Raw genomic sequence first — 16,698 nt, forward strand, 5'->3', positions numbered from 1 at the left:
GAGAAGAAGGGCTTTGGTTGACTGTGGTGACTGTTGTACCCACAGCCATGCCATTGTTTGTGGGGGCTGGCGGAGCCCATGGGATGGATGATAACCAGGTACCGTCCAATTTCTCAATAAGAAATTCACAGTACAGCTCAACCTAGGAAAGGGTAAGTTTCTAGGGAAGGGTAATTGGCCAATTCTTAGGCACCTGGTCTTGAAATGGCTTGACCTTGTCTCTCCTCTGACCTCTACCACCAAAATGTCAGCAAGGAGTCTAGAGTGGGGTGACATGGGTTGAATCTCTTCTGTACCAGTGTGTATCTAAGAGATACCTGCTTCTGGCCTGGCCGTTCTATCTTCTATAGAGGAAATGAGAAATGATTTGCCAAGGCCCTGTGACCCAACTATATCTAAGGAAGAAAGGGAAGAAAGGACTGGCTCTTAGGAAGATGCCTAGAGGCCCCTCTCCCTACTGCCTAACAAACTGCAAAAGGCAAATCAACACTGTTTTCAGAGCCAACGCATTTTCAAGCACCCTCACGTACCCCACCCCACACCCCAAATCAAGTATGCTCTTGTGACACCAAGTATCTCCAGAACTGGATTGGAGCCTCCAAAGATGTCGGGACTCAGGATCAAATGGGAAGCTATTGAAATGAACCAAGTTTACTCAAGGTCCTTCATCTTCTCCCACATCCCTCCAGACCATAGGCTACCCACCTCTGGCAGAGCTCTTCAACATATTAGTTGTCTGCATGTTGAAGGTAGGGAAGATTAAGCCCACCCCTCCCACTACCCACCTTTGTGTCCCCACACAATTTCAGACAAAACCAAGGTATCCTTTGGAGTCAGATTCTCAACCCCATGTTCTAGAAGGTCAGTTATAGCAGCATATGCAGTATAGAGCTCTACCCCAATCCTTCCAGAACCATCCTTGGCTGAGCGTTTCTATGCTCTAAGTCATTCTCAGGTCTACCTCTCAGGAAGGGTCACCTGTCAGGGTCACACAGTGTTATTGGAGAGGGTCCAGCAGAAGCCCTTTGTCCTGTGCAGATAGAAGCCACTTTTTGCCATGTGCATGGGCATGCTGGCCACCTTTCATGCCAGAGAACTCACTACCGTTGGTCCTGGATGTGTCCTCTGGGATCCACTGGCACAAAGATGATGCCTGAAGATAAATGTCTACAAGGTTAGAAATGACAATCACAGGCTTAAACAACAAGCACATGGTTTCCCTCTTAGCATTGACATTAATACAGGAAAAGGAGCTGGCACATCCACTAGGTACATTCCTGGAAGTTTCTCCCCTTCTTTGGGACTCCATGCAAAGCCTCCTCCCCAATGTGAGCCCCACCCATGTGATTTCCTCTGCTTTTCCCAACCACTCTCTCCTCTCTCTAAGGCATGCCCTTGTTTCATTTTCTGTGTTTGAAGCTTCCCACTCCACCCTACCCATACACTTCAGTACCAGCCCTCTGGGATCCGCAGACACCGGGCTTGGAGATCCAGTCTTGCAGCGTTTCTGAACCTTGCCAGCCACCTGCTGAACAGAAGTGCTCCGGCTGCACCCCTACCCATCACCCACACCCCTCCCAGCAGCAGAGTTCGCACATACAACAAGACGTGCTTGATGTTTCATCTGTACAGCACTGCACCAGAATGGCTCTGGAGTTACAGTTATAGTTTGGTCCTCCACAAAGCAACAACCAGTGGATGTGAAGGGAGGCCCCGTGCTGGGCGAAGTGTACATACTTTCCTGGGAGTAAAGCAGGTGTTCCGTAAACATTCCCATGTAGTTTTCACAAGCACCGTGTGAAAACTTAGAACCTCCAATGTCAGAGTGTGAAAACAGACGTGGAAACGGAGGGGTAAATCCACCACCCAACTGTAAAGGACAGAGGTTGGTCCCAGGCGTGTAAAATACCAGCCCCAAGCATCTTTCAGCACACCCAGATGCTCTGGGCATGGGAGAGAAGCAAGAAGTAGATGTTCTTGTCTCTCCCAGCCTCCAAAGGTTCAGGGTCGGTGTCATTGTGTATGATCTTCCCAGCCACCCTACCACCCTCAAGAAAATGACACTGCCCCACCTGATCCCCTTGTGATGTTCCCATCACCAGAGCCCGCCTACTACAGGGAGAAATATCCCAGCATGCTTCTATAATCTGTAGATGTTCCCACCCTCAGACACTGAAGTGCCTTGCTGTGTGGATAGCTCCTGGGCCAATTGCTAATGGCTCACTCAACTCCCAAGGCACGTGCAATTGAATAGCAAGCAGTGCAATGCAAACCAGGATTTGGGTTGTTTCCAGGGATTTGCATTGGAATACCCCATGTCTACTTCAGGCAGATAACTCATGCTTGGACCTGTTTTACCCTGAGGCCTCCCTCACCTCTGTGGGCACTTGCTAACTCTCTGCACACAAGGGTGACCCATCAGGCATTTGCTTCTCAGTATGTTCACTCATGAGAAGCAAACACAGAGGAACCCAGTGAAGGACATTGCTAAGTCCACAGGGTGTCAAAAACTTTGAAGGAAGGACTAAGATGTTTCATCTCTACCTTCAAAAGGGCATGGCCATAGCAGATACTTGTCATCAGTTGGAAGGGAAAGGAATGTGCTCTAGAATATGCCAGAGAAAACATCTCTAAGGTAGAGATAACAAATGATAGCCCCTTGGTGGGCAGGGCAGGCCAGTGACATGACAGTGAGACATGTCTTCTACTGTAGTAAGTGAGGAGATTGTGTGGTGGTCATCGCCACTCATGAGGTTGCTGCTTGGTGCCAAAATGGCCCAACAGATTTGCAGGCAAGGGACCCTACAGGAGCATGTCTCTGTGCCTTTTGTCTAGGTATAGCTGGGCCATTCCCATAGGTGTTTAGGGGAAAGGGTGCTGACACTCGCCCCTCGTGGAAGAGGTCCCCGGGAGAGGTCAGAAATCCGAAGCCTGCTTGGGCTTCACAGTGAGACCCAGCATCCATGGGCGCCTCTCTTGAAGATGCAGTTAGGTCCCCTAACAGAGGAAAACAACATTTAATATGACTTATTTATTCACAACAAAAGCAGTAACCACAGAGGTCCCCAGAGAGACAAACATCAAGTGCATAAATCAGGGCTAAACAACATCAACTACATCATTTTCTTGTCAACAGTTCCTCAAGCCGAGGGAACAAGCAGACGACAGCAGATCATAGGCATTCTACAAGACTACGGGCCTGGGGTCCTCAAAAATATCAATTATCAAGAGACACAAACACAGTGAGGGAGATGCCCTCAATTGGGGGGTTGGGGGACAACAAGACAAGCAGGTGTGGGGTGTGATCTTGGAGGGCATCTTAGAGTCACAAACAAGTTCAGTAGGACATTTTAGGGACACGGGGAATTCTTTATACAGATTATATTATTATATTAGATATTCTTATGCTAAGTTTCTTAGGTGTGACAACACCACTACTATATAAGAGAATGCACTTTTCATGAGAGATATACAATGTTATCTTTGGCTGAACCACCTAAAAGCTGTAGACACCATGATACCTTATCTTCCAACCATCTCAGTGTTGAAGAGGATACTGAGGCTGGCTCTGGGTGAGAGGTCTAGGGAATCCCATGGTGCTAGTCTATCAACGTTTCTGTCACCCTCAGACTTTTTTTTTCAAAGTCGGTGTCAGGGGACTCGTGATCATGTACTTTTGTTTCCCTGAAGCATCAACCTCTACCAACATGTGGTCAAGATGGGACCACAGAAAGTCAATCTAAGCCTAGCACTTTAAGGGACCCATGATGCATTACACCGTGGTCCAATGCTCTATGCCAGCACTTGTTTCTATTCACCTTTCCAGCTCTCCAACTCCTGCTGAGTTTTAGCTGAGTTTTTTGGCGGATCAATCTTCAAATGTGACTAGATCATCTAAGCCAAAGGTCCTTGTGGGTCAAGCTCATCTTGTGCAAAGTGCCCCTAAATCCCAACCCTTGCTATACCATCAGATTAAAGGGAAAGCTACAGAGGCTCAAGGAGTGAAATGACTTCCAAGAGCCCAGTGAGGCAAGGCAGAAGAGCCAGTCCCTGCCCTACCACTTTTCCTCATCCAGGATGCTTTCTGGTCCTGAGAAGACCTTGACTCTGGAGGCAGTGCATCTACCATTTTCAGAACTAAGTCACAATTCACAGATGCTGACAAGCTAAGAGCTGGTAGAATGGACATATTCCAGCATACATCTCAGATCTCACAGCTCTGTAGACAAATGTCTGACCTGGGCTTCATTATTCTAGAAAGAATATATGGAGGTGAAGCTGGGAGCCGCCATGATGGGTAGTCACTTTCTGATCTTTCTTTCTCTCAAAGCACATAGACAAAGAAGATCTCTAAGGAGCCCTTATCCCTCTAGATTCTAGCTGAGATAGATTGGCACTGGGATTCAAGATCTGTACAGCTTTCATTTCTGGATGAAATTGATAAAAATTACCTGCTTCAGCTTATCTACTCTGCAGATGTCTCCTAAATCAGGTACACAGAAAATATACAGATGTGCCCATCTTACTATGGCCATGCTGAAGCCAGCACCTCTCTCAGTCAATCACCCATCATGGGCTCTGATCCTAAAGGCTGCTACCATGGCCTCAAAACTGAGTGGGGCAACCAGAAAGAACAGAGTTGGTTCCAGTTCAGGGACTAACAGAGAATCTCAAAACCCAGAGAGAGAAGTACTCTTGATGTTCAAGGTCTATCAGGCAAATGGGTGAGACAGCACCTTCTTCCTGGGATGGGTACCTTTAAGGGTCCAAATGGGATGAACACTAGAAATCAGCAAGCCCAGAACTCTGGGTTACTCCTTATCATTGCCTATTTCTTACTGTCCTCGATGAAGTAAAGATGGAGATCACTTAGTGAAGAGTTCAAGTCAGATATCTTATTAAGTATATGTATATACAAGGCAAATTAACTTCCAGGAACTGAACAGCAAGCCAGCCTCCAGTTCCTGAGACTGAGTCCCTTCTGCAAACAACCTTGCATGAGGTCTGTTGAAGGGGTTTGGTTAACTGAAGGGAAGGGGACAACAATCACTTGACTGAAGAAGCCGCCAAGTGCATGAGAGAGGGAGAGAGGTCCAGGTCAGAGACACAATAAAGTCCAGTAATAGGGAATCTTTGGAATGCTGTGCAAAACATCGACAAAGCAGCTAGGACAACAGCAAAAGGAAGTGTGAAGGCCTATATTCTTTACACATGACCTCAGATATGTTGACCCTCCTGAATCTCAATGTTGTTCTCTGAAAATGAGGGAGCCCGTGGAGTTTTCCTTGCTAGGAGCCCCTTCGACTCTACTGGTGGACTCTTGATAGAAATGGCCCACTCTCATCTTGTAAAAAGGAAAACCCTTAAGAATTTGACTCCTCCCTGCTCTCACACCAAGAGAGCACATCACTAGATGTGCCCAGAAAACAATCTTACGGGGTCCTATGCTAGGGAATGAATCGGCCATTGGAGAAGATCCACTTTAGGGAGATAAGCCAAGACTCATTCCCTCCTTCTGTGCTCTATGTTGAGCTTGGAAGAGACAATTTGGTGCCCTTCCTTCCAAAGCTGAACTGGCAATAAATAGCCGAAGACGTGGGAGGGATACAAGGATGATAACCAATTACAAGTTGCTTCATTACTTCCATCAGTGGCTATCATGTGAGGAGGAAAGAGAATTCATTCTACAGCCCTTCACCTTGCAGAAGGAGGGGTGTCAGCTCTGTGAGAATATAGAAGGTGGTATCTATATTTCTCTGGGAAGAAGGGATGTACCTGTCATTCAATCCTTCCCACACAATGGTCACTGTGTGACCACTTTACACAGATACATGAATAGGAAGCCAGCTCTAAAGATAGGCTGAGCCTATGTCCCTCTGACTTGACTCCTGGGCCTAATGATTGGCCCTGTGAAGACACCAAGCAGGATCCTTCCTCCACTGTAGGGCTGAGTCAGGACACCTTGGTGTCGGAAAGTCCACCTTCTGTACCCTTCTGGGTAGGGACTGAGAGTGAATCCTTGGTTCTCTCAGTGCCTCAATGCCATGTACCGATCAGAGGTGATCACACATACCTACCCACCATTTGAGAGCAAATCTTACAACAGTTTCAGGGGAATTCCTACATGTGTCCAGGAAACCTCCTCCGAGGCATAAAGTACTCTGCATATAGGCATCAGGATTGTCACATTTGTGACCCAAAAGAGCCAACAATCTCTTTGCAGAGCAAAAACATTCAAGAAGAGCGATTGCTTCTATTCTCTGGACAGACTTGAGAGCCCTGTGCAGGGCATTCCACACAACACAATCTCAAACAAGTGAACTGATAAAGACCTCGAAGTTGGAATGTGTCAACTTTGGCCAAGAGAGTCTAAGGTTCACAGACTCCTTTTGAAGGTCCCGTGTCCTAGACGAAGGGGATATTTCAACACGGGGTGTAGCATTAAGTGCATGCATTGACTTTCCAGAGGAGTCCTGGATGCTCCTGGTTTCAGCCCAATGGCACACATGCTTGGGACTGGTGGCATTTGGATGCTGTGTCCTTTAAGAAATCTTGAAGACCAGTGAGTGCGCTCCTTGTGCGTGCGTAGTGTAGCCAAAGCCCATTTCCATCCAAAAGCCAGGAACTTCCAGTGTGCGAAGGAGGGGGAGGATGAGTGAATGGGGTGACTTTTAGAGATGGTAGGGATGGCGATGAGAGAAATTAGAGTCCCTCAGTGAATATGGAGGCCGAGCTGCCCTCGGACTCCTGCGATGGAAAGGGCCTACATACGATGTGCCATATTCTCTAGCCTAAACTGTCCCCTACAGGGTCATCCTTTACTGAGAGTAGGGAGGAATTTCTCAGCTACCTAGACAAAGCATCCCCTGAGCTTGACAAGTTCCCAGTAGGCCAAGATACAGCCTCTAAAACTCTTCCTGAGACCAACATGATCTTCTCCCTATTTACAGATCAAATGCATGTAGAGACACTCTCTCCTGAAATATATACCTCTCTATATATCTCTAAACAAGGAATGCCCTGTCGCTTTCTTATTAGGAGAAGAAACCACATCATCATTCCGATAGCCATTCTCATCCAAGCATTCCAGAACTGGGACTCTAATCCATGCAGGTAGAGACATCACAGAGCTCATCGTCATAGTCATCATCGTTAGGAAGAGGGGAATAATAAAATAGATACTCTTGGGTCCCAACTATTTTCCTGTTTACCCTGTCAACTCCAGCTGCAGGGAAAACTGTTGGAACTAGAAATGCCAAAATTCAAAATGTCTTCAGTAAGTTGTGGCTTTGGACCTACTCCTTTGCAACCTCTGCTTTCTCATGTCAATGATGCATACCAGTTCACAAAGTGCACGATTCTTAAGGTTTAATTTTAAACTGGTAAGGTAACCTGATCCCTGTGGTCTTACCCACCTACACCCTGAAGAGAAGTAAATGAGATTTAGAAGCTATGGCCATCTGATACATCTTGGGTTAAAAGTGCCTTGTGGGATGTGCTCAATTCGGCAAGGCGATAAATCAAACCTTGCAGGGTTTAGTTTGTTTGGAAAGCAACCTCGAGGAGGCTGTTAATGAAATTGTATGAGTGGGAAGGGAGTGAATGCCTGATACTTTCCACCTTGTCGCACAACACACCTGCACACAGAAGCACGCACACTCATGTTGCACACGCATACACACAGCCACCCAGTCCTTGGGGGAAGAAGAGAGGAGTTAGGTCGGAGACATCACTACGGGTAGGCAGTCAAAGGCTTCGGTTGGGTATCCTCTCAGCTCTGTCTTGGTGCTCCTGTTCTCATACCTGTCCTAGGAAAGCCACCCCAGAGAGAGGAGGCAGGGTGGGGAGAAATGTAAGGCATAACTCTGGTGGGGAGAAAGGAAGGAATCCATGCTTCATGCTCAGGTGCGAGCTTCAGAGAGGATGGGCCTCTATTTGCCCTTTGGACAGCTCTGCCTGGCTGGAAAGGTCAGAAAGAAATGAACCCAGGAGAGGAGGGAAGAGAGAAAGGAATGATGATGACCGTAAGCACAAAAAAAAGAGAATAATAATAAATAAGGAGGGAAAGAGGAGTTGGGACAATGAAACTTACATCTGCATGACAAATGATTCTTCCATGTACTTTCCTCCCCACACTTAGATGGACTTGCGACGGAGGTGCAGCCTGTGGTTTTCCCCGCAGGTGTGCATTCCAGGAGGGAAGGCGCCGAATGGGGACCGGAAGTAGGTGTTCCTCAGCACGTCCGGAGGGATCTCTTCAACCCTGCAGGAAACCGAGTGGACGGTAGCCCGGACATTCCTGGTACTGGGACCAGGAGTAGCAGCAGCAGCAGCAGCAGCAACAGCAGCAGGAGGAACAGGATTAGTAACTACAACATTCTCGACGGCGTCATCATCATCGTCATCATCATCACCCCAGTTGGCACCAGGGAAGCAGAGATAGCACAGGGTTCGGCCGTATTTCCTGAGGAAGTACATGGGGTAGTGCCTCTTGCGACTCTGAGGCACACGGACAACCACCCGTCTTGGGTTTCCAGCAAGTATCTGCGCAACTTCTCCCTCCAGAAGATCTTCATCGGTATTCATGGTCAGGAATCGCAGGACCACAAGATTGAGGAAGGCACCGATGACGGTCAGGCCCACCAGGATATACATGAAGCTGAAGGCCACGTAGAATGGCTTCCTCTGCAGGGCACCCTTGGATTGCAGGGCCACAAAGTCGCCGAACCCTATAGTAGTCAGTGTAATGAAGCAGTAGTAGTAGGCATGGAAGAAGCTCCAATCTTCGCACTGGGAAAAGGCAGCCGCCCCAAGGCACAGGGTGCCCATGCAAGAAAAGAAACCGACGGTCACCATGTTCTCCATAGAAACTTCAGTGTTGCGCATGCCACAGCACTTCTTGATCCGTTTCAGCAGGTAGCGCACGAAGGTGTTCATGCGCTCGCCCAGGCTCTGGAACATAACCAGCGTCAGAGGGATACCCAGCACAGCATAGAACATACAGAAGGCCTTGCCAGCATCGGTTCCAGGTGCAGCATGTCCATATCCTATGGAAAGAAGAAGAAGAAGAAGAGTAGGGACAATAGTTAGGGAAGGTTCTGTGGGGTTCAGGAATAGACGTAGAAACATCAGACATTTCTAACAGACAGGAGATTAGAGTATATAAAGATAAAGAAGAACCATTTATTTCAAGAGTCACATGAGTTCTGGGGAAGGAGGGATTCAGGGAAATGTCGCTACAAAGAGACAGATTCAGCGTACAGATTAAGTATCTCTAATCTCAAAACAAAATCAAAAGTGCTACAAAACCCAAAACTTTTTTTGCTTTGTATCAGGGTCTGATATAGTTCAAGTTAACCTCAAACTCATGTAGATGAGGCTGGCTTGGGACTCCTTACCCCCTACCTCCACTTCCAAGTACTCCGATTGTAGACATATGCTCTCAAGACATTATGAGTATCAACATGATGCAGCGAAAAGAAATGTCCATACAATGAAACCTCGTTTGATCTAAAAATCACCTTAAGCTGTTTATTAGGTGTGTGTGATATGCAAATGGAGCTTGCTTTTACTCTGGAGTCTCTTCCCTGAAAGATCTCATTATAGAGATACAAAAATCCCCAAATCTGAAGTGCTCCCAAACCTCGAGCACAAAAAAATGGGCTGAAGCATTTTGGATAAGGGATGTTTATCAGCCTTAACTGACACCTAAGAGGCAAAGAAGACTCATTTGAGGAGAATCCCTCATAATAGTTGGATATCTGATAGGTTGAGGCATGTCAATGTTCTCAGTGTCACACAGCATATGTACTACTAAGTACAAAAACCCAAGAGAGAAAAGGGAATATCCCTACCACAGCTCCACAGAAAGAGTGACTAATGAAAGAATAGATACTGTGGGCCAGCAAGAGACTGACTCCTCATATGCCATCCCTGTCTAAAATTGTATAATGACCCTAAACAAATGGAGTAATGACTCCAAGCCTACGAGCAAGCCTAAGCTTGCAGTAAGTGACTTAGCAGGTAACTAATCTGACATGGTCAGAGCTGGAACTTGAGCCTGGTGTTTTTATCCGCCAAGAATGAGGCTAAAAGAAAGAGCTTAAACTGAGAGACATGGCGGCAGAGCAGAAAGAACTTTCTCTGCTGTTCACTTTGTTCAGTGATGTATCTTCATGCCTAGGCAGTGTCTCTAAGGGACAGAATTTAACCTTGTATCAAAAGTCACCTTGATAGAGAGAGAACACACAGCCCTCAAAGACCTCAATACCAGTCCATTCTAGTTTGAGTTCTGAAATGAACACTGCCCAGAAAGAAAGGAAAATACATCATGGAGAATGTTTGGACTGGGAATTTGGAGGCTAGAACTCATCTTCAAATCCTGCCCCATCAAGGAAGGCGACATGTATGTCTCCCCAAGTAACACGCTCAAGGTCACATACCACCTTTATTACGTTATATCCCAGAGACTCTGTCAACTGACATGTGGGATGATGATGTCTCTAGGTGGACTGCTAGGCAAACCTTCTGAGACCAGAGATCTAATAGAACCTGCCAAACTCAGGTCTCCCTCCCACTCTGACTTCTGTTCTGCCCACATCCCTCTGCTGTAGGTTGTGGTCTCTCCAGAAGACGTGGCCTCATTCTCTCTAGCCACCAACCCCTCCACCCCATCCATCACTGAACTCTGTTGCCTCAGATACCCAGCATCCACTGCAAAGGAAGATAAATGGCCTGAAGCAAAGTTGGAACCAGGCCAGAGTAGTGAGCAGAAAAGCAGAGAAGGACCTCAATGCATATTTGATACAAATCATGCAGTGTGAAGAATGAAAAGAGGGAAGGATTGAAAAAAGCAAGACACAAAACTTTGGGGACAAAAGATATTAAGAGATATTCGAGAAAGAAAGATAAAATGAAAATGGGAGAAATGATGGCTTCAAATCAACCACATTTGGTGAAAGACAAAGTGACAGATTCAGTAGTCGCTGCGAACTTTGGTGGGACAGACTTAAAGAAAACCGCACTCCAGTGAAGTTAAAAGAAAGCCCAAGAGAGACCTGCTGAAAGGAAGACAGGAGAAAAAAATGGCACAACTGATTCTACAAAGCCTACTCCTTGTAGACTACTCTCTTAGACTACTGACATCTAATCGTAAGCAACGAAGGCTGAGAAGCAATTGGAGCTTTGTTGGCACAGAGTCTGGGAAAACCATTAACCCAGAATCCCATGTCTAAAGGAAACAGCCTGCATGTTCAGCTCTTCAAAGCTGGAGAGTGCTACCCCATCAGATCAGCGCGGCACACCTACTGGAAGAGGGGGCCCTTCCCCAAAGAGGGAGATTTAGGACTCGAGGAAAGAATGAATCATGTGGTGAGAAATATAAAACATACATGTGTTATTTCCTCTCCTTCTGCACGAAGCTCACCTGCAACAGACGTCAAGGCCAGATGGGGTGGACTCACTGAGCTCTTAACAGTTCTACCTGGGATATATTTAATGCAAGAAGTAAACACAGCATCATCTGGCTCAAAAGCTGAGTGCTGGGTCCCCTTATCTGTCACTTAGGTTCTTCAAGTATGTGCTCCCAAAAACCTCCAACGGAAGCCTTTTTTCTGATTTCTTTTTGTTTTGTTTTGTTTTTTTTAATTTAGAGAAGCTCTCACTCTCTAGTACAGCGTGGCCTGGAATTCATTACATAACCTCCTCTTGAATTTACAGAAATCCTCCTGCCTCAGCCTCCCAAGTGCTTGGATAACACGCACATGCTACCACTCCAGGCTTTCCGAAGCCATCTGAGTTCTCACTGTGATTCAGCCTTGCCTAGTAGTCAAGACTGGTCCCTGTACCGTGCAGGCCAATTCAGCCTGAAGCAGATTGACCCCTTAGGACGAACGGTCAGTCCCTTCCATTCCACGGCCTCATCTTTATGCTTGCCATGTTTACTGTGACTGTCCATGGCCTGGTGCCAGCTGAGGGCTACAGTGCTGTCTCCTCCAGCTGCCCAGATATAGAGAAGGTGGTGCTGGGAAAGGAGAGGAATCAAATATTTATAAATGACAGAAGGGGAGTTTTGATAGTGGGGATTAAAGCAGGCACAAATACAAATAAAGAATGACTCAGGGTGGCTTTGAAAAGAGACATGCTGGGGAAGGAAGCTAACCTTGTCCCCTTGTGCTTCCAAGATGGTTCCTACTTCAGCCCATAATGCAGCTAGCCTGCACAGCTATCCCCCCACAGCTTCCTAAACCTTCTCTCTTCTGTAAAGAGGACATGAAGTGAAGTGATCTCTTTAAGTCACCTAGCATTTTATAGTGTACTCTGCTGCATTTGCCCTTTCCTCTGGAAGGAGGTATCAGGGTTTATGGTATTCCAGGCTAAGCCATTGCTTATTCAAGGGGCCCTCTGTGTTCTGCAGAGGGAAACCTGATAGATTGTTTTATATCATGAAAAAGCACACACTCCTTCATGTGCTTCACTGATTCCTAGGAGGAACTAGCTAGGCTTCCTGGTCAATTTTGTTTAACTTGGTATCTTAAGAGAGGAAAGGAACCACAAATACAGTTCTTTAACATGCAAGTGTGCAAAGCATGACTTTCTCATAGAAAGTGGGCAGAGGGAAGGGCTGAGTTATCTTCCATCTGCAAAGGGGTCACAAAACCCTGTCTCCTAGGGCAATGTTATGCTGCTGAGGTACCTGTCAATGCCCAGACTGCGATGTGACCCCAAGCCAGAAGTTGCCTGGGGTGGGACACATTTCAGCCCCCAAAGTATCTCAGGCTTGGATTCACGGCATCTCCATGCTTTTAAGAAAATCTGGAGCTCCCTATTCTCCTCCACACAGGCTTGGATTCACAGCCTCTCCCCATGCTTTTAAGAAAGCCTGGCCCTCTCCTCCACATAAGCTTTGCTTTTAGAAGTAGCTAAGGAAATGCTGTCCACAAAGAGCCCACAGGGTGGCAGGATAGTGGAAGCCTTGGCCCGTGGTCTTTCTCAGCCTGCTACCAGAGGTGCAAGGGTGCCCTCTGGCGGGTGATCTGTCACTGCAGACCATGAATGCAAGCATAGGTCCCATACCTGCACAGGTTCCCTCCTGGGATGTGTCCAAGAACCTCAAGGAAAAGCCACTAAAGTTTTTCACTGGCAAAACTTATGTTACCTGGTGGATTTTTCTCTCAGAAAGTACCATCAATCAATGGAACTTAGGCATAGATATAAAATATAAGTAGTAATGACCAGTGTTTACTGATAGCCCAAGGTAACAGGAACTAAACTAAAACTCTTTTACACTCAATAACTCGTCTCCTGGGGAAAAGAGGGTGACCTTTCCTAGTATTCTCCTCCACATGAATGTGACAGTGTCCATGATCTTGGACTTAGCATGATAACTTTCTAAGTTCCCATGTCAGGCTGATCCAGGACTTGTTCCTACATCAGCCCCCGTTGTCAGCCACACCCATAGTGCAAATGAGGTGTCCACATCATCCCCTTGGTCAGGAAATGGAAATCCTACTGGTTTTTCTGTTGTACCTACACAAAACCTTCCTTTTCTGCCATGCTTTCCTGTATTCGCCACCATTCAAAAATCTCTACAAGAAAATGTGGGAAAACAAATCAAATACTCATAAGAAAAAAAAAAGATAGAAATCCAGCTGATGTTTGAAAAGTCTTGGATAGAATAAGAAAATCAGTAATGGTTGAAAGCCGCCAGGCACTGGATTGGGATGCATCAGCAGGAAGATATACACTCCCTCTCTTAGCTAATAGTGTTAGGCTCAGAAGACTTCAGGTCAGTTATAGTGTAACAAGATTTGTGGGTGATCAGAGGTAAGCAAAGCTCTCACCTTGACAGAAGGAAAGCCTATATATTTGAGGGAAAACCTCCACACTTCGCAATATCTCTGGTGACCTCTTTACAACAGTCCACTCTACAAGCTAGACTGTATTATTTGCACTGACCTCTGCTTTGTTGGTGTGTCCCTCTCCACAGAGCCGTGAGAGCACTGAATTTCCAAACCCCTGAAGACTTAACTTTACAGTCTTACTGTATGCTGGACTTCTGATGCAGTGTCTCTTTGTGGGCTGTGGTGAGGCAAGGAGTTGGATGGATTTCCGGGGTAAAAAAGGTACCCAAAAGTAAGCATCTACCTATTTAAACTCCTTGGTTGAAGCTCCACAGAAAGAAAACCATGCTCAAGTGGAACATTGTCCTTGATATCCTTCCCAAAAAAGCAAGGATGACAGTTGCTGGGGTGGACACTTGTGCATCTGTCACAGCTAATTCCCATCAACCAGCATTGTGAGACATCACCAGCAAAGGGTACAGGGAGGCATTGCCAGCGGATGCATGATACCCATAATTGCTGCACGATAGCAGCAATGGACAACCCTAGTCCTAATGGACTTTCCCCATGTCTCAGCTTTATAACCTGGGCAAGTTTTCTAACCATGCAGGGATGGAGACATTAAAACCCAAGCAAGAAAAGAGGTAAAAATATCCCCACCCACCCAATCCTGATTATCTCCTAGACTTCCAATTATTTTTAGTGTCCCTTCTGCTTCTTAGACTTTCCCACTTTGAAAGTTACTGGCTATAGAAATAAAAATTCACATAATAGAAAGAAACAAGAGAAAACAGAAGAGAAATCAAAACTTAGGAATGTCTACTCACCACCTTTTCCACTCAGACGTGGGAACTTTTCCTTATGTTTTCCAAACCCTATTCCTAAATACTTTTTTCCCATGGCTGAGAGAAAACTGCACACAAGCAACTATAAGAAAATGCTAACACTAGTCTATTGCCAATAGCATTCTTCATAAGCATCATTTTTAATTCATCAGTTCTAAATAGAGGCTCCACAATTTCTTCACCTAAATAGACTAAATGTGGAATGTGTTGGGCTCTAATTTGCTTCTGTTGCTAACAGCCATTTGTGTTTTAGTCAAAAGCACAGTGGTCCTGGCCTTGAAGGTTTTTGTCAAAAAGCAAAGAAAAGAAACCAAGTAAGTACCAGCAAATGTGCTGGACCAGGTCCTAATACCAGTGAGATATATCCTCCCTTGGCATGCCTGAAGTTGTTAGATGACCACTTCTACTTCCTAGATGAAAAAGTACTTAGGACAGTCAAAATTTTCCATGTTCCAATGAATTATAATCAGTAAAACTAAGATGGCCACCATGGGTTCTCTTCTCAGGGTGTTAGGTGCATGGGTGGATAGATGCAAACAAAACTATTCAAATCCATAAGTGTGCAAAATGTTCCCTGGGGAAAGAAACTGAAAGGAATGGTGAAAATACCTGAAGACGCAGTGTTCCACACTCATTGGAGATTTGGGAGAAGAGTGAAAACAGCAGAAAGAATATCTAAAGAAATAATGTACAAAACCTTTCAAACTTTAATGATAATGTTAATCTAAACATCTGAGAAGCTTAACAAACGCCAAGAAGGATAAATGCCTAGATGCATCACATTTAATCTACTGTATATGCAAGAAGACAATGATGCAATGTTAAAATGAACAAGAGAAAAGCAATTCATTATTAGAATTCCTCAATAGGGCCCATGAATGACTCTTATTCCAAAGCAGAGTCCAGAAGACAATGGACTGACATGATTGACATGCTGAAAGAAAAAAAAAATCTTCCAAGAATTTTACATTCATTTAAACTACTCTGCAAATTCAAGTAAAAATAAGATGTTCTCAGACAGTGAAATGGCATGGTGAAGGAGCTGAATGAAAGTGGCACTCAATCAAAAATTTTATATCCAACTAAACTATCCTCCTTTTAAAAAAGAGACATTAAGACATTTCTACATTAAAAATAAAACAAAAGTATTATTTGCTTGCAGACTTTTGCTGCAATGAATAATTTTAAAAGCCCTTCTGAATGAAATGGAAGAACTGTAGTCAGTAGTACACATTCATAAAAGAACGAAAGGGTGACAGTAAAGGCAACTACATGTGTAAATATACAAAAGCATCAAATGGCTTTATTCACACCCTTTCTCCTTCCATATAAAAGGAAACCGCTTAACTGATAAAGCAGTGTTGGAGGCAGTGACTTAATATAAAGCAATGATAGATAAGTACATAAATATTTTACTTGTACAACAATAATGAGAGAAGAAGTAGATCTATGTTAGGAAAAATTAAACTTCTGTAAACCACTGAAGTTATAAGATACTATCATCTTCAACTAGCTGGTTTTTAAGAGGCCCATTGTTATTTCCAGAGCAGTTACTAAGGAGCTAATTCAAAACACAAAAGAAGCAACAGGAGAATGGAAATGACACGCTTTCCGGTCTACTTATCACAAAAGAAACCAGTAATGGAGAAATGAAGGAACAAAGGAACACAGAACACAAGCAGCATAATGGCAGATTTAACACCTTCCAGATCAGTAAGTACATTAAGTGTAAATTAACTACACAGTCCAATCAGCAGTTGGAGGTTGGCAGATAGACAAAAACAAAACAAAAGATACAACCCAAATGCCATGACCCAAGGCTGCTGCCTATAAAAGACACACCTAAAATTCAAAGACGAGCAAATTTAAATAAAAGGATAAACACAAGGCATGTCCTGCAAACTGCCCCCCCTCAAAGAAAAACCTGGCATGTCTGTGCTAACACCAGGTAAGAAATTGGGTCCAAAATGAATACTATTACTAGAGACTAAATAAATTAATTAATTAATCTT

General features: G+C 45.1%; 1 protein-coding gene across 2 annotated transcripts in view; it reads right to left on the reverse strand.

Annotated features, from left to right (window-relative positions):
• Positions 1–635: 635 nt before the first annotated feature.
• The window catches only part of Kcnk9 (potassium two pore domain channel subfamily K member 9), a 42,072-nt gene continuing 26,009 nt past the window's right edge, over positions 636–16,698 (reverse strand). The window contains exons 2-3 of one of the 2 annotated variants that reach the window (XM_032916409.1): positions 8,093–9,047; positions 636–2,997 (exon numbers count right to left, since the gene is read on the reverse strand). In XM_032916409.1, the coding sequence (XP_032772300.1) occupies positions 8,137–9,047 (911 nt within the window). In that variant the 3' untranslated portion in view covers positions 636–2,997; positions 8,093–8,136. The other variant, XM_032916403.1, reaches the window with a different exon arrangement.

This window comes from Rattus rattus, chromosome 1 (assembly GCF_011064425.1).
Source record: "Rattus rattus isolate New Zealand chromosome 1, Rrattus_CSIRO_v1, whole genome shotgun sequence".
Taxonomy (NCBI): Eukaryota; Metazoa; Chordata; class Mammalia; order Rodentia; family Muridae; genus Rattus; species Rattus rattus.